General features: G+C 46.0%; 1 protein-coding gene across 1 annotated transcript in view; it reads left to right on the plus strand.

The window, feature by feature from the left end:
- Positions 1–662: 662 nt before the first annotated feature.
- The window catches only part of LOC309553046 (uncharacterized protein), a gene marked incomplete at both ends in the record, with an annotated part of 81118 nt that continues 61183 nt past the window's right edge, over positions 663–20597 (plus strand). Inside the window, 2 exons of the mRNA XM_082253945.1 lie at positions 663–2249; positions 13021–13118. Coding sequence (XP_082110071.1) covers positions 663–2249; positions 13021–13118 — 1685 coding nt within the window. The remainder of the gene's footprint in view (positions 2250–13020; positions 13119–20597) is intronic.

Below are 20597 nucleotides of genomic sequence, written 5' to 3' on the forward strand. Positions count from 1 at the left end.
CCAAAAAATGCCCAAAAAAACGCCTGCTGCAAACCGGCAAGGTATGAATCTAATACAAACTAAGTTTTTTTTTTCTGGTTCTGGACATGCTACAGAGCTGAAACTTCACAGGTACACTTTTTAGACCCCCCCCCCCAAGACACTAAATCCAAAGAAATCTCATTTTTTTTTTTTTCATTTTTTCAATAATTGCCTCTCTATCAAAAATTACAATTTTTAAGAACTTTTTTTTGTGTGATTAATAGTCCCTGGGGCATGACCCAGAACCCTAGGGCCTTTTTAGGGGCATTTATTGGGTTTTAGGGCTTCAAAATGGTGTTTTTTGATTACCGAAGTTCGGGTCCCATTGATTTCAATGGGGTTCTGAAATCCGGGCCGAACTTTCAGGAAGTTCGGGTGTTCTGGTCGAACCAAACTTTTCAAAAGTTCGATCATCCCTAGCCTTCATTCCTATTGACTCGTATGGGGAGAAAAGCAGTTCTGAACAAAAGTTTTGCATGGGATAATTCTAATCTTGGAGTCACTCCTTATAACTAACCCTATGAATACAGCACAAGTCACATTCCAGCCTCGTCCTGTGTAGGAGATTGTGACCCCTCCCAACTGCATTCTTCCCCGGAGGCAAAGAGTTTCAGTTTCGTTTCTTTCTTCTGCTGGGAGCAATGGCGTCTGCTGAATTACAAGCTGAGCTGGAATGTTCCATTTGCCTGGACATTTTTACAGATCCTGTAATGCTGAGATGTGGACACAACTTCTGTCGGGCCTGTGTTAATCGTGTGCTGGATACACAAGGGGGGTCTGGAGGATATTCCTGTCCTGAATGCAGAGAGAAGTTTCAGAATCGGCCTGAACTGCAGAGGAACATAACACTACGTAACATAGTGGAAAATTTGCAGTCTGCTCAGGCAGATCAAGAGGAGTCCGGGGTCTTCTGTACTTACTGTGTGGACTCTCCTGTACCCGCTGTTAGATCCTGTCTGCTCTGTGAGGTTTCTCTGTGTGAAAAACACCTGAGAGTCCACAAAAAGTCCCCAGAACACATCTTATGTGACCCCACCTTGTCCATGGAGAGCAGAAAATGCTCCGTCCATAAGAAGATCCTGGAGTATTACTGCACTAAGGATGATACCTGTATCTGTGTATCCTGCAATTTGGCCGGAGAACATCGAGGGCACCAGGTGGAGATGCTGGATGAGGCTTCTGAGAAGAAGAAGAACAAACTGGGGAATGTTCTTCAGAATCTTCTGACAAAGAAAAATAAGATAAAGGGAAGAGTCCAGAGAATGCAGGAACAAAGGAGGAAAGTAGAAGAAAAAGCCGCTGGTGACACCGAGAGAGTTACTGCCCTGTTTAGAGATCTCAGGAGACGTCTGGAAGACCTGGAGAAGAGAATCCTGAGGGAAATCTCCGGGCGGGCAGAGCGGGTCTCCGTCTCCATATTGGATTTCATTCGGGATCTAGAAATAAAGAAGGAGGAGCTGTCCAGAAAGATACGTCACATTGAGGAGCTGTGTAACATGACGGATCCACTGACTGTCTTACAGGAATCAGACACAGGTGACTTGTGTGATACTGAGGATGGAGATAATGAGGACAGAGAGAGACATGAGAAGCTCCTCCATGATGGAGGGGGTCTGGATGTGGCTGGGATATCACACACATTACACACATTATCTCATATAATAACGGATATAAATGTATACTTCCATAAACATGAACCTGCAGACATATTACTGGATGTAAACACAGCTGGTAATAATCTACATATATCAGATGACAGGAAAACTGTATCCTGGTCAGATATAAACCAGAATCATCCACAAACACCAGAGAGATTTCAGTATGCTCAGGTGTTGAGCAGTCGGAGTTTCTCCTCAGGGAGACATTATTGGGAAGTGGATGTCGGGGGTTCAGATAAATGGATAGTCGGGATGTGTTACCCCAGTATGGGTAGGAAAGGAGTACAGTCACTGATTGGAAGGAATAACAAGTCTGCAGGTGTGTATAGGAATTGTGATCGGTATTGGACGATAACCGACAATAAATGGATGCCCATACCTATTGATATCTCCAGTAACCGAATAAGGATATATCTGGATTATGAGGCCGGGCATATCTCCTTTTATGCCCCTTATGGCCCAATTCGACACCTCCACACCTTCACCGCCACCTTTACTGAGCCCCTCCATGCTCTGATATACGTAGGGGGAGATTGTATAAAGATCTGTGGGGGGAATCGGAAGGTTCCAGTAATCTATCCATAGACTGAGGAATTGGATTGATGGAATATTCAGCCAACAGGATAACTCGTTGAGTCGGTAATCCAGGAACTGATCTGCAGTGTTATATCTAATTCCAATGATATGAGATTTCTGAGATTGGTTGGAATAGCTAACCAATGACTGGAGTTTCAGCAATGCATCTATCTATCTATCTATCTATCTATCTATCTATCTATCTATCTATCTATCTATCTATCTATCTATCTATCTATCTATCTATCTATCTATCTATCTATCTATCTATCTATCTATCTATCTATCTATCTATCTATCTATCTATCTATCTATCTATCTATCTATCTATCTATCTATCTATCTATCTATCTTTTCTTTTTCTTCTTTTCTCACAGATGGTAGAGATGATCCATCAGTTCAGAGGATGCAGTGTGGTCACTGTGATTGGATAGAATGTGGTCATCCCTCCTGTCTTTTATTCCTCCAATCCCATGTACACTGGTATGTGTCAATGTTAGATGTATAATATAGTAGTAGGGAGTATCTCTAAATATGGTTTGGAAGGACCCAAAGGCCAAGAATCCTCAAAACCTGCCAGTATAGAATAGAGAACAGAGCCAGGGTCTCTATTCTATACTTGCAAGTTTGGAGGATTCTTGGCCTTTGGGTCCTTCCAAACCATATTTAGGGATACTCACTACTATTAGATTATTCAATTGGGATGTAGGTACCCTGCTTACTAGCAATACACTACCACAATCGTCTTTTATTATAATGTTAGATGTATGTTTCTTTGAAGAATGTTCTGCAGTGTATCTCTCCTTCATGTGTTCTATGTATTACCAGCCTGAAGTATGCAGAAAATTCTGTAGAAAATCATGCTCACTGTTTGGTGTAGAAGCCAAGGAGGGGGACCAAAGGACATGTCACAGATTACAGATGTTCTACCTTCTAGTCTTCTCTCTTCCAACCCCGACTCATCCATGCTTACCATCTTTGCTTGATTGTTGTTGATTATTTTCACTGATACATCTTCTAGATCGCCATCCTCTTCTTTTTAGCCATTGGGTGGCCAATGGTGATGTTACTCCATTGCATGCATGCTGGTATTGCATTAGTCTCAGCATCTTCCAGATACGAGAAATGGGTCCAGAGTATACACTGCACTGCACAAGTGCCAAGGACCATGTACACACATGGAACACATTGCTAGGAGAAAGAGGAATATATACAAAGTCTCTTCTACCAAAAGAAAACTCTACGGGTTATTTTAGCTGGGCGGCAGAGATGTGGTAAAAACAGATGGCTGACCCGCGATTATATCCCTTCTTGGCTGCCCACCTGAATCCTAAAAATACAGCCTGAAATGGTTGTTCACATGCCAATTCTGAGATTCTTTACTTCACGTCCTTGGCAAAATATTAACTCGTGCTGCAAAGTTTGACAGGTGGCACTGCCTGTCAAAGTCTACAATTCAGTTCAATGGAGCTGTACAGCAAACACAAACCAAAAAATTTGGCTCGCAGTGCGGCGCAGTCCCACAATGTAAAATTGCTGTTTAGCAATAAAAGAAGAACAAAAAACAAAAAAAACAGGCATCAGGAGATCCTCCTGGACTGCTTTCAGTCACTGCTTTACTGTCCTCTTTCTCTCACTCTATGATAAGTAATATTATATGTGTAGCAGAAAAAGCCACCACCATGGTGAATGCTCTGCAGTCATAGGCTTTATTCAGTGGGTATTAAATAGCAGCCATAGTATGACACATGAATAAGGCTATCTTTGGCTGAAACGCATTGACATCTTATGGCAAATATTTACGTATTACCCACTGAATATAGCCGCCTCTGCCTGAGCACCGGTGACGCAGCCACAATACCATTTCAGGGGCAGTAGCACCATTTTGGGTGATAGGGGACAAAAAGACCTCTATATGATGATTTTTGGTGACATGATCTCTTTAGTGAGACATCATTATTGCAAAGCGCAAATCAAAATATGAATACCAAATAATATGTACATTAACCACTTGCCGACTGCCGCATGACTATTTACTGCGGCGGTCAGCCCCTCACAGGCAAAGCGACGTAGTACTATGTCGCTAGCCTGTAAGGGTTCTGGGAGCAAGTGCGCGCCGCCGGAGACGCGCTCCCGCTCCGGCACGGTCACAGACCCCCCCCGCGCGTGTGCCCGGCGGACCCGATGTCCGCCGGACACTCACGATCTTCCGTTACACCGGAAGAAAGGCAGGCGGCTAGTGTAAACAGAGCCGCCTGTCATACTTCCCTGTGTAAGAATGGTGATCATACGGTTCTACTATGTAGGACCGTTGATCACTGTTCTTACACATGTAGCCACAGCCAATCACAGTTAGAAACACACCCCTAGGGACACACTTAACCCCTCCCTCTCAAACAAAAAGTTAACCCCTTCACTGCCAGTGTAATTTTTACAGTAACAGTGCATATGTATAGCACTGATTACTGTAGAAATGTCACTGGTAACCCCAAAAGTGTCAAAAATGTCAGTCAAGGGTCCGATCTGTCCGCTGCAATGTCGCAGTCCCGCAAAAAAAAAAAAAAGAAAACGCAGATCGCCGCCATTACACGTTAAAAAAAAAAAAACAACAAAAATGACAAAAATCTTTCCCTTTGTTAGTAAACGCAATAACTTTTGCGCAAACCAATCAAAATACGCTTTTTGCAATTTTTTTTACCAAACATATGGTAAAAAAAAAATTGGCCTAAAATGTTAAAAAATTTTGATTTTTACTTTTTTTGGGGGTGGGATTTCATATAAAAAAATGTGAAAAAATATTGTTATTTTTGCAAAATTGTCGCTCTTTTTTTGTTTATAGCGCATGATCAAAAAATCGCACAGGTGATCAAATACCACCAAAAGAAAGCTCTGTTTGTGGGAAAAAAAGGACGTCAAATTCGTTTAGGTACAGCGTCGCACGACCGCGCAATTGTCCGTTAAAGTCACGCAGTGCCGAATCGCAAAATACCCCCTGGACAGGAAGGGGGTAAAATCTTCCGGGGCTTAAGTGGTTAATAAAACAAAAACATATTAGAACTGTCCATCAATAATGGTAAAAAGTCCTAGAGAATCATCAGATTCTCTAGGACTTTTTACCATTATTGATGGACAGTTCTAATATGTTTTTGTTTATTAATGTACATATTATTTGGTATTCATATTTTGATTTGCGCTGCGCCAATTTTTGCAATAATTTCTGTCTGGGATCCTCTGTGTATTCTGGTTCGGTGTACAGCCAGCATTTCATTTTTGTATTTGTGTTTTATCACCTGTCTGCGCTGACTGTTTCTTTTGTATTCATAGTGAGACATCATTGGATTTCCCACCTGTCCTCCTATAAACCTGATGGAATTTAGATCGCCTTTCATCAGCTTCTTTCCCATCCAGTGACACGGGGACACAGGAGTGATGTTTTACACATTGCTTCTTGGTCAGAAAGAGGAAGGTGAGGCCAGTGAACACGTTAACTGCCCCCCCTTTCCTCTACCCAGTGGCACACGTCATGCTGGTCCTAGGCTCCTCAAACCTATTGGGGGCGCTACTACTGGTGTGTAGAGGCTATCAGGCAGCTGCACAGCCACCCCATGTCTTCCATCTGACAGCCAGCAGTTGGATTGTCAGATATACACACACACACTCCCGGCGGCTGCAGTGTGTGTAAAACCCCCTGCTGCCACTGACATACACTACATTGTCAAAAGTATTGGGACGACGCCTGCCTTTAGACGCACATGAACTTTAATGGCATCTTAGCCTGTAGGGTTCAATATTGAGTTGGCCCACCCTTTTCAGCTATAACGGTTTCAACTCTTCTGGGAAGGCTTTCCACAAGGTTTAGGAGTGTGTCTATGGGAATGTTTGACCATTCTTCCACAAGCATATATGTGAGTTTAGGCACTGGTGTTGGAAGAGAAGGCCTGGCTCACAGTCTCCACTTTAATTCATCCCAAAGGTGTTCTATCGGGTTGAGGTCAGGACTCTGTGCAGGACAGTCAAGTTCCTCTACCCCAAACTCACTCATCCATGTCTTTATGGACCTTGCTTTGGGCACTGGTGAGCAGTCATGTTGGAACAGGAAGGGGCGATCCCCAAACTGTTCCCACAAAGTTGGTAGCATAAAATTGTCCAAAATGTCTTGTTATGCTGATGCCTTAAGATTTTCCTTCACTGGAACTAAGGGCCCAAGCCCAACCCCTGAAAAACAACCCCACACCATAATCCCCCCTCCACCAAATGATTTATTTATTTTATTTCAGGTACTTATATAGCGCTGTCAATTTACGCAGCGCTTTACATATACATTACACATTCACATCAGTCCCTGCCCTCAAGGAGCTTACAATTTAAGGTCCCTAACTCACATACATACACAGTAGGGAAAATTTTATACAGGATCCAGTTAACCTACCAGCATGCCTTTGGAGTATGGGAGGAAACCAGAGTACCCAGAGGAAACCCACGCAGGCATAGGGAGAACATGCAAACTCCAGGCAGGTAGTGTCCTGGTTGGGATTTGAACCAGCGACCCTCTTGCTGCTAGGTGAAAGTGCTAACCACTACACCACTGTGCCCCCCATTTGGACCAGTGCACACAGCAAGGTCCCTAAAGACACGGATGAGCGAGTTTGGGGTGGAGGAACTTGACTGGCCCTGACCTCCACCCCAATAGAACACCTTTGAATGAATTAGAGCTTAGACTAGCCAGGCCTTCTCATCCAAGATCAGTGCCTGACCTCACAAATGCGCTTCTGGAAGAATGGTCAAACATTCCCATAGACACTCCATAACCTTGTGGACATCCTTCCCAGAAGAGTTGAAGCTGTTATAGCTGCAAAGGGTGGGCCAACTCAGTATTGAACCCTACGGACTAAGACTGGGACACCATTAAAGATCATGTGCATGTAAAGGAAGGCGTCCCAATACTTTTTACAATTTATTGTCCTTTAAATGCAAGTTGTAGTGCAAGGGTTAAACCAATCAACATGTAAACACAGAACCTTGATTTCACTGAATATATTTAAATCAAAATGTGTTCTTTTCTCTCTATCTGGGACCTAAAAGAGGAAATAGTGAAGGAAAGAAGGGGATGAGTGATTAATTAACAGATAACTAAGGATTACTAAGGGGCTACAATTTTGAATAAAGAAAATGTTACTTTGATATAGTAAAATTAAAATAATTACCATGCAATTTACTAATGATTACATGACACTGCTAAGTAATTACAGTATATGCTAATGTTAGGTTATTTCTATAGTAAGGAGTTCTCTAGGTGGAATGACTTTGCAGAAAGATGTTGTTAGAACAGATGGCCGTGCCTGGGATTCCTGGAATGTCTTGTTTTGCAGCATGCAGACGGGTAATGTCCTTGTTCTACATGCAGGGATCTCCAAACTACGGCCCTCCAGCTGTTGCGGAACTACACGTCCCATGAGGCATTGTAAAACTCCGACATTCACCGACATGACTAGGCATGATGGGAATTGTAGCTCCTGAACAACTGGAGGATCATAGTTTGGAGACCCATGTTCTACAGTGAGGTCTTTGGCAGTGTGATGATAGATCAAGCCAATATGGTTTTCCCCAGATAGCAGAAATTAATGTAAAAAGAAGTATGTATTTTTTTTTTCCGAGTCATACATACCTGTACACCCGTACGGCGTATTTGGGGTTTGGGCTGCCCTAGGCCTGACTAAACTTGTGCACCCCCTAATTTAAATATGATGCACCCCTTCCTGTAAAGGCCACACCTCTTCCTGTTTATGACCCGCCCTGTCATCTGTAAACCACAGACCACAACCAAAGTGCCCATCAGTGTAGCTTCATCAGTTCCCATAAGGTCAGCCTCATCAGTGCCCATCATCATACCATACCATACCAGGAGGTAGCAGTGTGACCGCTTTATGTGGGTGCCAGACTGATTTTCCTCCTGGACCCTGCCCTCTAGCCCAATTCGCCCTGTAAGACTGGCACTATACTAAAAGTGTACGGTAAGCCGGGAGGGACTCTTTTTAGTGCGGGAGGCGGGAGGAGGCTGGTTTTTTTCTCGTGCGTGGTGCAGCTTATTTGCTGCCCCCCTGCAAAGTGCTGCCCTAGGCCTGGGCCTTGTTGGCCTAGGCCAAGATACAGCACTGGCTCTAAGGCTGAGAACTGAGCTATCAAACACCACTGATCACTCGGTTCTCGGAGCTCCCTGAGCAGGGAGCTGGTGACTGTCAATCACCACCCTCGCCCCCTGTGCTTACTGGAGCGCTGGGTTGTGGAGGTGGCAGGAGTGGCCAGGTCAGGCAGAGCCAGATACCAGTCCAGGCATGTGGACGGATCCCGACCATATGGTCACAATCTTTCCTGAGCCTGGACCAGCTCTGTGACATCAGCCGACAGCGGGCTTCACAGTGCAGAAAAAATTGCACTTCTGTGATCCACAGGAGAACAGCCAAAGGCGCTTTGGCTATACTGCACTCCTCTTTTAATGATGCGCTGCTTTTGCAAAGCTGGCCATAGATGGTTCGAATCTTGACCTGTTCGGCAGGGACTGGATGTGATTTGAACCATGTATGGGCAGGCTGAATGTACCCAAGTTGATCGATCAACTTGGGCACAACCAGCCTGTCGGATTTTACATGCGATTATTGCTAGCGGCTATTATAGCCGATAGCGGAAATCACAGTGTTCTCCAGGTGGAGATGGTTTCCACCATAGGGAGAACACAATGGTTCTGCGGGAGGTATTCCCCCATCAACACTGACCCACTGTTGATCAGGGAATCAAGCAATTTTTATTGGTTGCAGGAAAGAAAATCCCTACATCCATGGCCGGCTGTACTTACAGCGTACGTACAATTTATTATGTGGGATGTTTAACTTTGGGGGGTTCTACATGGCCACTGTCCGGGTTTGAAACCTAAAAGTCTCTGGTTTTGTCCTATTTTTTCCTGTCTGCTAAACCAACCATTGCTCAGACATTGAAGAAACGATCAGTCCCATTTCAGGAAGTAATAGACTGCATGATTGCCTTAATTGAAAATGAAAAAAATGTCCAGTATTGTTCAACACTCCCACTCTAAAATCCTTAAAGTTTGGGAACCTTGGATTAATTATTCCCAACTTCTTTACGTCCAACCTGTTTCGGCCGTTTATGACGCTATTCTTGATGCAGCCCGAGTCCGCAGGGGGAATTCCACTCTACTTCTCCCCCCCTTGCCTAAACCGACCCCCCCCCCACCCCATTCTTTTTCTTTTCTTTTCTTTCTGACCTTTTCTTGTCTCTTGGGTACAGCTTATCCTTTGATTCTTGAATCTGGAGAGCATATTGGCTTTTGATCATTATATTATTGGTCCAAGATCCCAAACAAGTTCACTGTATATGGGGGGTCAGCAACCTGTAGATTGTGGCCAGGAAACTGGTAGATCGCGGTCTGAGCTTGCTGACCCGTCTTCCAGAGCATCAAACAAAGTGCAATGCAGAGGGACTACATGTAAAGTTGGAGTCGTGTAAGCCGATGCCTCCTCTGTAGTGCCGGCTCCTGTCCTATGTGAAGTGATCCCAACTGTGCTCCACCTCTTATCCCGGCTAGCAGTCCCCAGAGTGCCAGAAGCAGGAAAGAAGAGATGTTGAGGTCAGTGTGAAGCAGGGGCAGACTGGCAACTTTTGGCCCAGGGTGCAAGTACAAACCAGAGGCCCATAGTGCAGCGACTCAGCCTCCTCTCCCACTCTCCCTCTTCCCGTTCTCCTCCTGAGCCCCATTCCAAGCTGAAGCCCTGCTCTACTTACTGGCTGAGAGCAGGTTCCCGACCTGGCCAGAAGGGGGGCAGTTGGGGGGAACTGGGACAGCTCAGTCGGGGGTGGCCGGGGGGAAGAGTCTCCAGTGGGGCATGGAACCAGTCTCTGCTCAGACACAGTTCACATAATGTATGCTGGGGGGAGGGGGAGGCCTGAGCTCTGTCCTTGTCTTCAACCCGCACTCAGTAGGAGTTACTTCTCTTCACTAGGAATCCTTTAGGCATGTCTGTGGCAGAAGCAGTGCAGCCTTTTTACAGGGCATCAGAGCAGCCCGGGGGCAATTTCCCCCCCTGGCCCAGTCCTCCCCTGGTGTGAAGCATAATAGTACAGGGCGGCTTTCACAGTGATGTGCTGCAGTTTACCCACACCGCAGGTGCAGTACAGTGTACCTGCAGCTTTCCTGGGTTACCGCAGCTAGACCAGGAAAATCGCAAATGCACAGTGCTGCCCCCACGGTGCAGGAAACCGCAGCACATCAGTGTGAAAGCAGCCTTATACAGGGCTCAGAACAGTAAGGGTTCATTTACATTTGCAGTTTGGAGGGTTGGTAAAACCCCATAGCTAAGACATGTTTTTACTACCCCCGCCCCAACCGCACCCCCTTTAGCTGCAGTGGCCAGGGGTGTACACATGTCACAACTGTCATGTTTGGTGGGTGTAGCACATGCCAAGCATGACCCATTCAAGTCAATGAGGCCGCTGTGCATGTGCCCTGCAATCTTGTGCAGTACAGCAAACAAAGGGTTAAAGCTGGCAGCGTTGTGTTGCTTTCTCACCACCTGCTTTAATCCCTCGGACCCTGCAGAAGGTTGCAGCTGCAGGACTTTTGCAGAGTGGCCCCATTTTCTAGGATTTTCTTTCTGGGTCACGATTGGCAGGCAGTAGCACCCACCGAAAGCAACAGGGGGTTTAATTCCTGCTGCAGCATGTGTACACCTTTGGCATGCTACTTCAGCAGCTAAAGGGGATGGGGATTGGGGGCAGTAAACTCAACCGCAGGGTTTTACAAACCCCCAACATTGTGTGTGAACAAGCCCTAAGGTTGCTGCTGCAGAATGCAATTAAGGGTTCATTCATAAGTTCAGCAGGCACTGCTGCTCCCCTGAAAAGCAATCCGAGTGTGTTCGACAGGTGATAAGGAGGCGGTATGTTTCTTCCTCACCGCTGATTTAAATCCATGATTGCTGTGCAATGAATGTGATTGCGACACAGTAGCATGACAATTAGAGGTTTAAAATAGGTGTGAGGAGGAGAAACTGTGCCCGGTGACCTTTGACTTCTCCCATGTTCTTCGCCTAGATAAGGGGTCTTTAAACTATGGCCCTCCAGTTGTTCAGGAACTACAATTCCCATCATGCCTAGTCATGTGTGTGAATGTCAGAGTTTTACAATGCCTCATGGGATGTGTAGTTCCGCAACAGCAGGAGGGCCGTAGTTTGAGGATTCCTGGCCTAGATCTCTAGATCTTCACCTATTTAAGGCTACCTGCCCCTGCTGTATATGATAGATTATGTTTATTGTTATAGTTCTGTTACTTCGCATACTGTGTAATTGTACTTTCCCCATGCGTGGGTGAGCTAATCCTTTTCTAAACTCAATAAAAACTCCTGCACAGAAAAAGTCTCTGGTTTTGATTCCTTCGAACTTAAAAAAAAAAAAAAAACAAAGAAATTTTCAAGCTCAACTAACTGACCAGCCTGCGACCAACCAAACTGACCTGTCCAACAGTGTGCGTTAAAAATGGGTTTAGTTGCATACATTTGCAAAGAAATGTGTAAGCCACAGAGCCTCGGCAAGGCACCCCATATGTGTGCAACTAAACCCCTGTTTTTAACGCATACTGTTGGACAGGTCAATTTGGTTGGTCGCAGGCTGGTCGGTAAGTTGAGCTTGGAAATGTCTTTTTTTTTATATGTGTTGCTCCTTCCTGCATTGACCAGTTACAGGTGTGGGCAGTGACCACTTTGTACTATGAATTATATTGGCCAGGCAATGCACTGACACCTTTGCTGCCATAGTGCTATGGACTGGGTGTTCAGTGTGCCCCTGTGTCCTTAAGAAGGGATGGGCTCCCTTCAGGTTTATCTTCAGGTTTATCTGCCTTACACCTGTCCATCTAAATGCATGTGCTTCCATTGGACTCACAGAAATTCGAGTTTAGGTCTACAGGAAATGGGGTGCCTTGTCGGTGCTCTATGGCTTACACATGTATTTTCAAATGTGTGCAACTAAACCCATGTTTTTGTTTTTTTTTTCACAAAAAGGTGCTTTATTAAAGAATCAAAACAAGTTACAGGTAAATATAACATCTGTAAAGATTACCAAGCTTGAGATAAAATATAACATTTCAAAACATTATAAAGTCATGGGATACAGCGTCAACAACTTTAACGTAAGATAAAGTAGGGTGAGAGTAGTATCCAAGGACAAGGCAATTTAAATATGGACATATTGCAGTATAACATCATATAAATTGTATTAGGATATATCCAGGTAAGGCGTGTGAAAGATCGACTTCGAGGTCAACCAAATATGAGGTAAAAATTATTGCAAGATATAACAAAATCACTTCCGTTCCCCGTCGGGATTAGAGACCAGACAGAGCAAGGAAGAAGATAGTTAAGAGAAAAAAGAGAGAGAGGAAAAGAGAAGAGAGAGGGGTAAAGACACACACATGAAAGAGAAAAGGCAAGTGGGTTGGAAAAAAGGGGGTAAGGAGGGAGGAGGTGGGAGGGGGAGAGGGTACTTCTCTGGTAGGACTCTTCGATATGGGCATCAAGCGGCTATTGCCCGTGATTCGGGAGTTTAGAACAAAAGTCGCTTAAGTGACTAGTGATTGGTATTCAGGGGACACTGTAAAGAGTGACCACAAGGACCACATTTTGTGGAGCTTATCATTTTTGTCAGTTTTCTTTGCCATTGTTTTTTCCATTTCGTAAATTGGTTTATCTTAAATATCCAGTTTCTGATTCGCGGAGGGTTGGTTGAATTCCAGCTAAGCGGAATCAGGCTTTTCGCCAAATTTAGCAGATGTCTAGCAAGTGAAAATTTGTATTTATGGTAAGAAAGGGAATTAATGTGGAGAAGAAAGGTTGGAGCGTCAAAATCAAGGTCTAGCCCGGTTATATGCTTAATCCAAGAAGCAATCGATTTCCAAAAGGGCTCGATCTTGGGACAAGACCAGCAGGGCCGGACTGGCCTATCAGGATACCGGGAATTTCCCCGGTGGGCCGCCGGCCCTGGGGCCGCTTTGAGGTAGGGGTGCCTTTAAGAAGCATTGGGGCCACCGGGCCGGCCGCTGTGATGATTGCCGCTGCAGCGGCCCCAGCCCCCGCTGCGCTCCGGAGTGACGGTCTTCTATGTCAGCCGCTGTGAGCGGCATGACGTCACATCCGGCGGCTGTGCGGCGGTGGATCAAGATGATCATGACTGGCTGCCTGCAAGATTGTCACGGCGCCGATCCCTCCCACACAGACGAGACGCGCCAGGACATGGGATCATCATCAAGATGAAGGACGGTATGTGAGCACCATACCGCTGGAGGGGGCACACAATGAAGGTGGGGGTCTGTCATGTGAGGGGTCTTACTGGGGGTCTGTCATGTGAGGGGTCTGTCATGTGAGGGGTCTGTCATGTGAGGGGTCTTACTGGGGGGTCTGTCATGTGAGGGGTCTTACTGGGGGTCTGTCATGTGAGGGGTCTGTCATGTGAGGGGTCTTACTGGGGGGTCTGTCATGTGAGGGGTCTGTCATGTGAGGGGTCTGTCATGTGAGGGGTCTTAGTGAGGGGTCTGTCATGTGAGGGGTCTGTCATGTGAGGGGTCTTACTGAGGGGTCTGTCATGTGAGGGGTCTTACTGGGGGGTCTGTCATGTGAGGGGTCTTACTGGGGGGTCTGTCATGTGAGGGGTCTGTCATGTGAGGGGTCTTAGTGAGGGGTCTTACTGAGGGGTCTGTCATGTGAGGGGTCTGTCATGTGAGGGGTCTTACTGGGGGGTCTGTCATGTGAGGGGTCTGTCATGTGAGGGGGTCTTACTGAGGGGTCTGTCATGTGAGGGGGTCTTACTGAGGGGTCTGTCATGTGAGGGGTCTTACTGAGGGGTCTGTCATGTGAGGGGGTCTTACTGAGGGGTCTGTCATGTGAGGGGTCTTTCATGTGAGGGGTCTTAGTGAGGGGTCTGTCATGTGAGGGGTCTTAGTGAGGGGTCTGTCACGTGAGGAGGTCTTACTGAGGGGTCTCTCATGTGAGGGGGTCTTACTGAGGGGTCTGTCATGTGAGGGGTCTGTCATGTGAGGGGTCTTACTGAGGGGTCTGTCATGTGAGGGGTCTTACTGAGGAGTCTGTCATGTGAGGGGTCTTATTGAGGGGTCTATGTGAGGGGTCTGTCATGTGAGGGGTCTGTCATGTGAGGGGTCTTACTGGGGGGTCTGTCATGTGAGGGGTCTGTCATGTGAGGGGTCTTACTGAGGGGTCTGTCATGTGAGGGGGTCTTACTGAGGGGTCTGTCATGTGAGGGGTCTTAGTGAGGGGTCTTACTGAGGGGTCTGTCATGTGAGGGGTCTGTCATGTGAGGGGTCTTACTGGTGGGTCTGTCATGTGAGGGGTCTGTCATGTGAGGGGGTCTTACTGAGGGGTCTGTCATGTGAGGGGTCTTACTGAGAGGTCTGTCATGTGAGGGGTCTGTCATGTGAGGGGTCTGTCATGTGAGGGGTCTGTCATGTGAGGGGTCTTACTGAGGGGTCTGTCATGTGAGGGGTCTTATTGAGGGGTCTATGTGAGGGGTCTGTCATGTGAGGGGTCTTACTGGGGGGTCTGTCATGTGAGGGGTCTGTCATGTGAGGGGTCTTACTGAGGGGTCTGTCATGTGAGGGGGTCTTACTGAGGGGTCTGTCATGTGAGGGGTCTGTCATGTGAGGGGGTCTTACTGAGGGGTCTGTCATGTGAGGGGTCTGTCATGTGAGGGGTCTTACTGAGGGGTCTGTCATGTGAGGGGGTCTTACTGAGGGGTCTGTCATGTGAGGGGGTCTGTCATGTGAGGGGTCTTACTGGGGGGTCTGTCATGTGAGGGGTCTTACTGAGGGGTCTGTCATGTGAGGGGTCTTACTGAGGGGTCTGTCATGTGAGGGGGGCTTACTGAGGGGTCTTACTGAGGGGTCTGTACAGGAAGGGGTCTGTCATGTGAGGGGTCTTACTGAGGGGTCTGTCATGTGAGGGGGGGCTTACTGAGGGCTCTGTCATGTGAGGGGTCTTACTGAGGGGTCTGTCATGTGAGGGGGTCTTACTGAGGGGTCTGTCATGTGAGGGGTCTTACTGAGGGGTCTGTCATGTGAGGGGTCTTACTGAGGGGTCTGTCATGTGAGGGGGGCTTACTGAGGGATCTTTCATGTGAGGGGTCTGTACTGGAAGGGGGCTTACTGAGGGGTCTGTCATATGAGGGGGCTTACTGAGGGGTCTGTACTGGGAGGGGGCTTACTGAGGGGTCTGTACTGGGAGGAGGGCTTACTGAGGGTTCTGTACAGGGAGGGGGGCTTACTGAGGGGTCTGTACTGGGAAGGGGCTTACTGAGGAGTCTGTACAGGGAGGGGGGCTTACTGAGGAGTCTGTACAGGGAGGGGGGCTTACTGAGGAGTCTGTACAGGGAGGGGGGCTTACTGAGGGGTCTGTACTGGGAGGGGGCTTACTGAGGAGTCTGTACAGGGAGGGGGGCTTACTGAGGGGTCTGTACAGGGAGGGGGGCTTACTGAGGGGTCTGTACTGGGAGGGGGCTTACTGAGGGGTTTCGCTGGTATAATTACGCAATGCTATGGGGCTGGTATGTCATTTTTTTCCAGGGCTGGTTTTCATACCCAGTCCTGCCCTGAAGACCAGCAAATGTGGATAAAGTTTCCTGGTGTCGAACCACATCTCCAACATTTGTCTGAAACATTGGGGTACCAGTGTTTTAGTTTGGACGGGGTTCTATACCACTGGGTCCTAATTTTGAAAGCATTTTCTTGTAATTTCGTGCTGAGAAAGCATTTGTATGAAAAGATAATGGATCTCCTCCATTGTGCTGTTGAAAACATTTTGCCCAAACTCTCTTCCCACAATTTTTTAAAGGGGTCCAAGAAGTCTGTAGGGACAACGTTTAGCCACTTGTAGGCCAAGGAATTTACCTTCCTCATCGGGGCACGGAGTGAGCAGCACCGCTCGAATTCCGTGGGTGCTCTGAAAAATAAGTGTTTGGTTTTGCAGTTCTGGAGGAGACCATGGATCTGGACATAGTTCCAGTAAGTCAGGCGGTGACTGGATGAGCATTTTTCCCTTAGGTTTTGAAAGCTTAGAAACTAGTCGTTTGAAAAACAATGAGATGCTACAAGAGGGGTCGGTATTTCTCTAATTGATCTAAGAAGAGATTTATTTTGTACACCTGGTGGGAAATCTGGGTTATTATATAGGGGCGTAAGTGGGCTCGGAAGGGATGATAGGCCATATTTGAGCATTGATTTTTTAAATACTGTGAGAGTAGTGTAGATCAGTGGGTGCTTTTTAATGTCTGGTGGGTAAGAGTGTCGGTTCACCCATAGTAAATGATGTGTATCGTATAAGGACCACTGCTTTTCGATATTGACCCAATCCTTAGTTTCGCTGTGACAGTGCCAGTCGATTGTTCTAGTCAGATGGGTAGCCATGTAGTATTTGTAAACATTTGGTATCCCCATTCCTCCATCTTCCCTGTTCCGCTGTAGGTAGGAGAGACTTATTCTCGGATGTTTACCAGCCCAGATAAATCTGCGTTGTAGAGAGGAAAGGCTGCGGAAGAATGAGGAAGGAATGTGGATTGGCAGAGCGTGGAACAGGTACAATTGTCTGGGCAGGACCGTCATCTTGATAATTGCTGCTCTGCCAAACCATGAAAATCTGCCCTTGTCCCACTTCTTGAGATCACTAGTCAATTTTTATAATAAGGGGATGAAATTTGTTTCAAACTAATTTCCTGGATTCGAGGTGAGTCTGATGCCCAGATATTTTAGGGAGTTATGTTCCCAACGATAAGGACAGTTAGTTTTAGTCAGTTTTACCATCTGGGGTGACAATGTCAGGTTTATCGCTTCTGATTTTGAGTTCATTTTAAAGTTAGAAAGGGATTTGTATATTTTAAATTGTTGATTTAAATTGGGTATAGATATGTGTGGTTGTGATATGTAAAAGAGTAAATCATCGGTGTATGCCGATACTTTAAATTCTCTTTTTGGTGCATTCTAATGCCCTGAATGGAGGGACCTAGATTAATTGACCTAATAAGCGGTTCCAGGGAGATTATGAACAGCAAGGGGGAGAGGGGGCACCCCTGCCTCGTACCGTTGCGGAGTTCTAAAGGGTCAGAAAAGACCCCATTAACTCTGACTTTGGCCCGAGGGGAAGAATACAAAGCCAGAATCCACGAAGGCAAGGGGTTTTGGACCTAGGTTGGAAACTTGTAGTAGTTTCTGCAGCCGTCCCTGGAGAGGTGATTTGTGTTTGTGGTGTCCTTAAAGTCCCAAACCTGACCTGAGACACCACAAACACAAAAAGCCAGAATCCACAACTTCATATTGGATCCGAGTCCAATGTGGGCACATGCCTCGAAGAGGTAATGCCAGGACATGCGGTCGAAGGCCTTTTCTGCATCTGTAGAAAGCAAAAGACCTTCAAAACCAATCCTCCGGGCACCATGTATCAAGTTTATCGACTTTATCACATTATCCCTAGCTTCCCTCCCAGGCATGAATCCCACCTGATCGGGTCCTATTATTTTCACAAGAAGTGGTCTAATCCTATCTGCCATAATTTTTGCCAGGATCTTCAGATCAATATTCAGCAGGGATATAGGCTTGTAGTTGGAACAGATAGTCGCATCTTTGTCAGGTTTCGGAATCACGGTAATGTGTGCTGTTAGGAAATCTTTAGAGGGTTTGTGGCCCTCTTTAATGACATTTAAGGCTTCATAGAGATATTGAGACAGAGTTTCAGTATATGTTTTGTAATACTGTGAGGTGAAGCCATCAGGGCCTGGACTTTTTCCTGATTTTAAGGATTTAATAGCAAACTTAACCTCATCAACTGTAATTTCAGATTCCAAAGGGGCTATACAGTCTTGATCAAGGGTCGGCAGACCGCTTCCTGTCAAGTAATCCTTAATTGCATGTGCTCTGGATGTAGTGCAGTTGTCAGGTTTACTTTGGGGGGGGTAAGTTGTAGCGTTTCGCATAAAAGTCTTTAAAAGTGTTCGCTATAGCTCTGGAATCCTGCACTAGGTGATCTTGGACAGTCCTAATCCCAGGGATAATGTTAGCATTTCGGGTATCTTTCAATGCCCTGGCCAGAATTTTGCCGGCCTTGTCCACGTGCTCCTAATAAATGGCCTTTTGCAAAAAGAGGATGCGTTTAGTGTTCGAGTCCAGGAGGGCTTGAAGATCTCTCCAGGATTGAACCAGCTCCTCCTCCACCTGTTTGGCTAGAGAGCATTTATGTTTATTTCCGAGATCTCTGATTTTTGCTAATAATCTCTCTTTTATTTCAGTGTTTTCCCGTTTTTTTCTGAGCTCCTATACGTATCAATTCCCCTCTGCTCACTGCTTTATGGGCCTCCCAAATAGTGAGAGGGGAAATTTCCTGGGAGGAGTTTTCAGTAAAATAGTTGTTCAGCACTGACTGAATGTGAGTTTGGGTTGAGAAATCAAGTAGTAAAGATGGATTAAGTCTCCATGCACGATCAGGTCTACGAGTCGGTGAGAATCGCAGGTGAAGGGAAGTTGGTGCGTGATCAGTAATGGTGATAGAGCCTATCTCCGCTCTCGTCACCTCAGCTAAGTCTCTTTGGGAAATGAAGATATGGTCGATCCTAGTATATTTATTATGTGGGGCAGAGAAAAAGGTAGAGTCTCTCACAGAGGGGTGCAGCGTCCTCCATGTGTCTATAAGGGTAAGAGATTGTAGTGACATCTTGATTTTCTTAAGGACCGCATATGATATGCAGGACTGTCCCGTAGAAGTGTCACATAACGGATTTAGGGGGATGTTAAAATCTCCACCTAGGACGATGCACCCCTTCGCGAAGCACTTCAGTTCAGAAATCATCTGTTTACAGAATGTTAGGTGGGCTCGATTAGGGAAGTACACGTTCGCAAATGTAATAGGTTTATTACCAAGGGTGCCTGCAACAAAAATGTATCTGCCCTCCGGGTCAATTGACTGTTTTTCAAAAACAAAAGGTGTATCCTTATGTAGTAAAATGGCTACCCCTTTTGTTCTTGCTAAATTATTTGATTAGTAGTAAGCTGTCGGGAAAAATTTATTCGTCAATGAAGGGTGAGAGGGGCCTTTAAAGTGAGTCTCCTGCAAAAAAACCACTTGGGGCTTGCTTTTTTTGAGTTCGTATAGAATTTTTCTCCGCTTTTCTGGAATGTTCAAGCCATTGATATTATGCGAAATCAGAAATGGGGTCTTACCTAGATGCGAGTACGCCATGGCGCCCAGAGGAGAAGTCCTTTCAGTCAGAGCGTTTACCTAGAGAATAGGGCTCAAGTAGAAAATAAAAGGGATAGGGGATATGCAAATAAAAGGGGCAAATGTATATGTGGATATTGGAGGAGGTGGGGGAAGGGACAGGGAAAAGGAGATGACACAATAGGAGGGCGAAGGGAGAGAGTTCAAGAAGGAGGTAAGAGAGGTAGGAGGAAAGAGAAAGAGAGAAGACTGTCAGTGGAGCGAGATCGGCTGAGTCGGAATAACGAGTCGGCCGAGATCGCTAAATAGTAGGATGTAGAAAATTCAACTTATGCTTATCTGCAGAAAAAAAAAACTATCCTTTCGAGGTAGTGGAAGGCGTCACAAGAGAGCTGCCTACAAAATAGTAACTCAATGTATGACTAGTAATCGAGCCCAGCAACGTCAGGTCTCCAGAAGAGGAAAAACTGAATCAAATAACATTAACATTAAAGCGGGCTCTCAATTCAACATAAAGTATCTCCAGAACAAGGAAGTCAAAAGTACAAACCACTTTCTGCATGGGGTGTATTTTCCAACTTATATCCCTCCATGTAACCCCCTTAATAAGGCGACACAGGGGAGGAGAGCCATAGTAGTATCCGCCGTCCCCCAGGTGGCCATCATTACATAATGTGCATATAACAGGTATTAGAAGCAATCAACTTCAATCTTAAAGCTCCAAAACTTAGATGAAATGGGACAGCTCGTGTGGGGAGGCTGCATAGCTATATCTAGGACACAAGCATTTTCAGTCCGCCATCTCACAATTATCCTACATCCAAGAGGATGTAAAAGCGAAAAGTGTTATCCTGAGTAGCTATAAAGAAAAAATCACGTATCCCATTAGGTCCTGTCTTCATATGAAGATAATCACAGTTATTCCAAAGGAGGGAAAAGACTCATATGGGTATGACTTCGAAGTGAAAAAGAAGCACTCACAAAGTTCTGAGAAAAATGCGCCTTAAACTGACGTCAGAGTAGTGCAAGAGCATACAGTCCTGTGTTGTGGATTCAATGATGAGCTGTGGGA

This window comes from Pelophylax lessonae (assembly GCF_965119305.1).
Source record: "Pelophylax lessonae genome assembly, chromosome: 4".
NCBI classification, from domain to species: domain Eukaryota; kingdom Metazoa; phylum Chordata; class Amphibia; order Anura; family Ranidae; genus Pelophylax; species Pelophylax lessonae.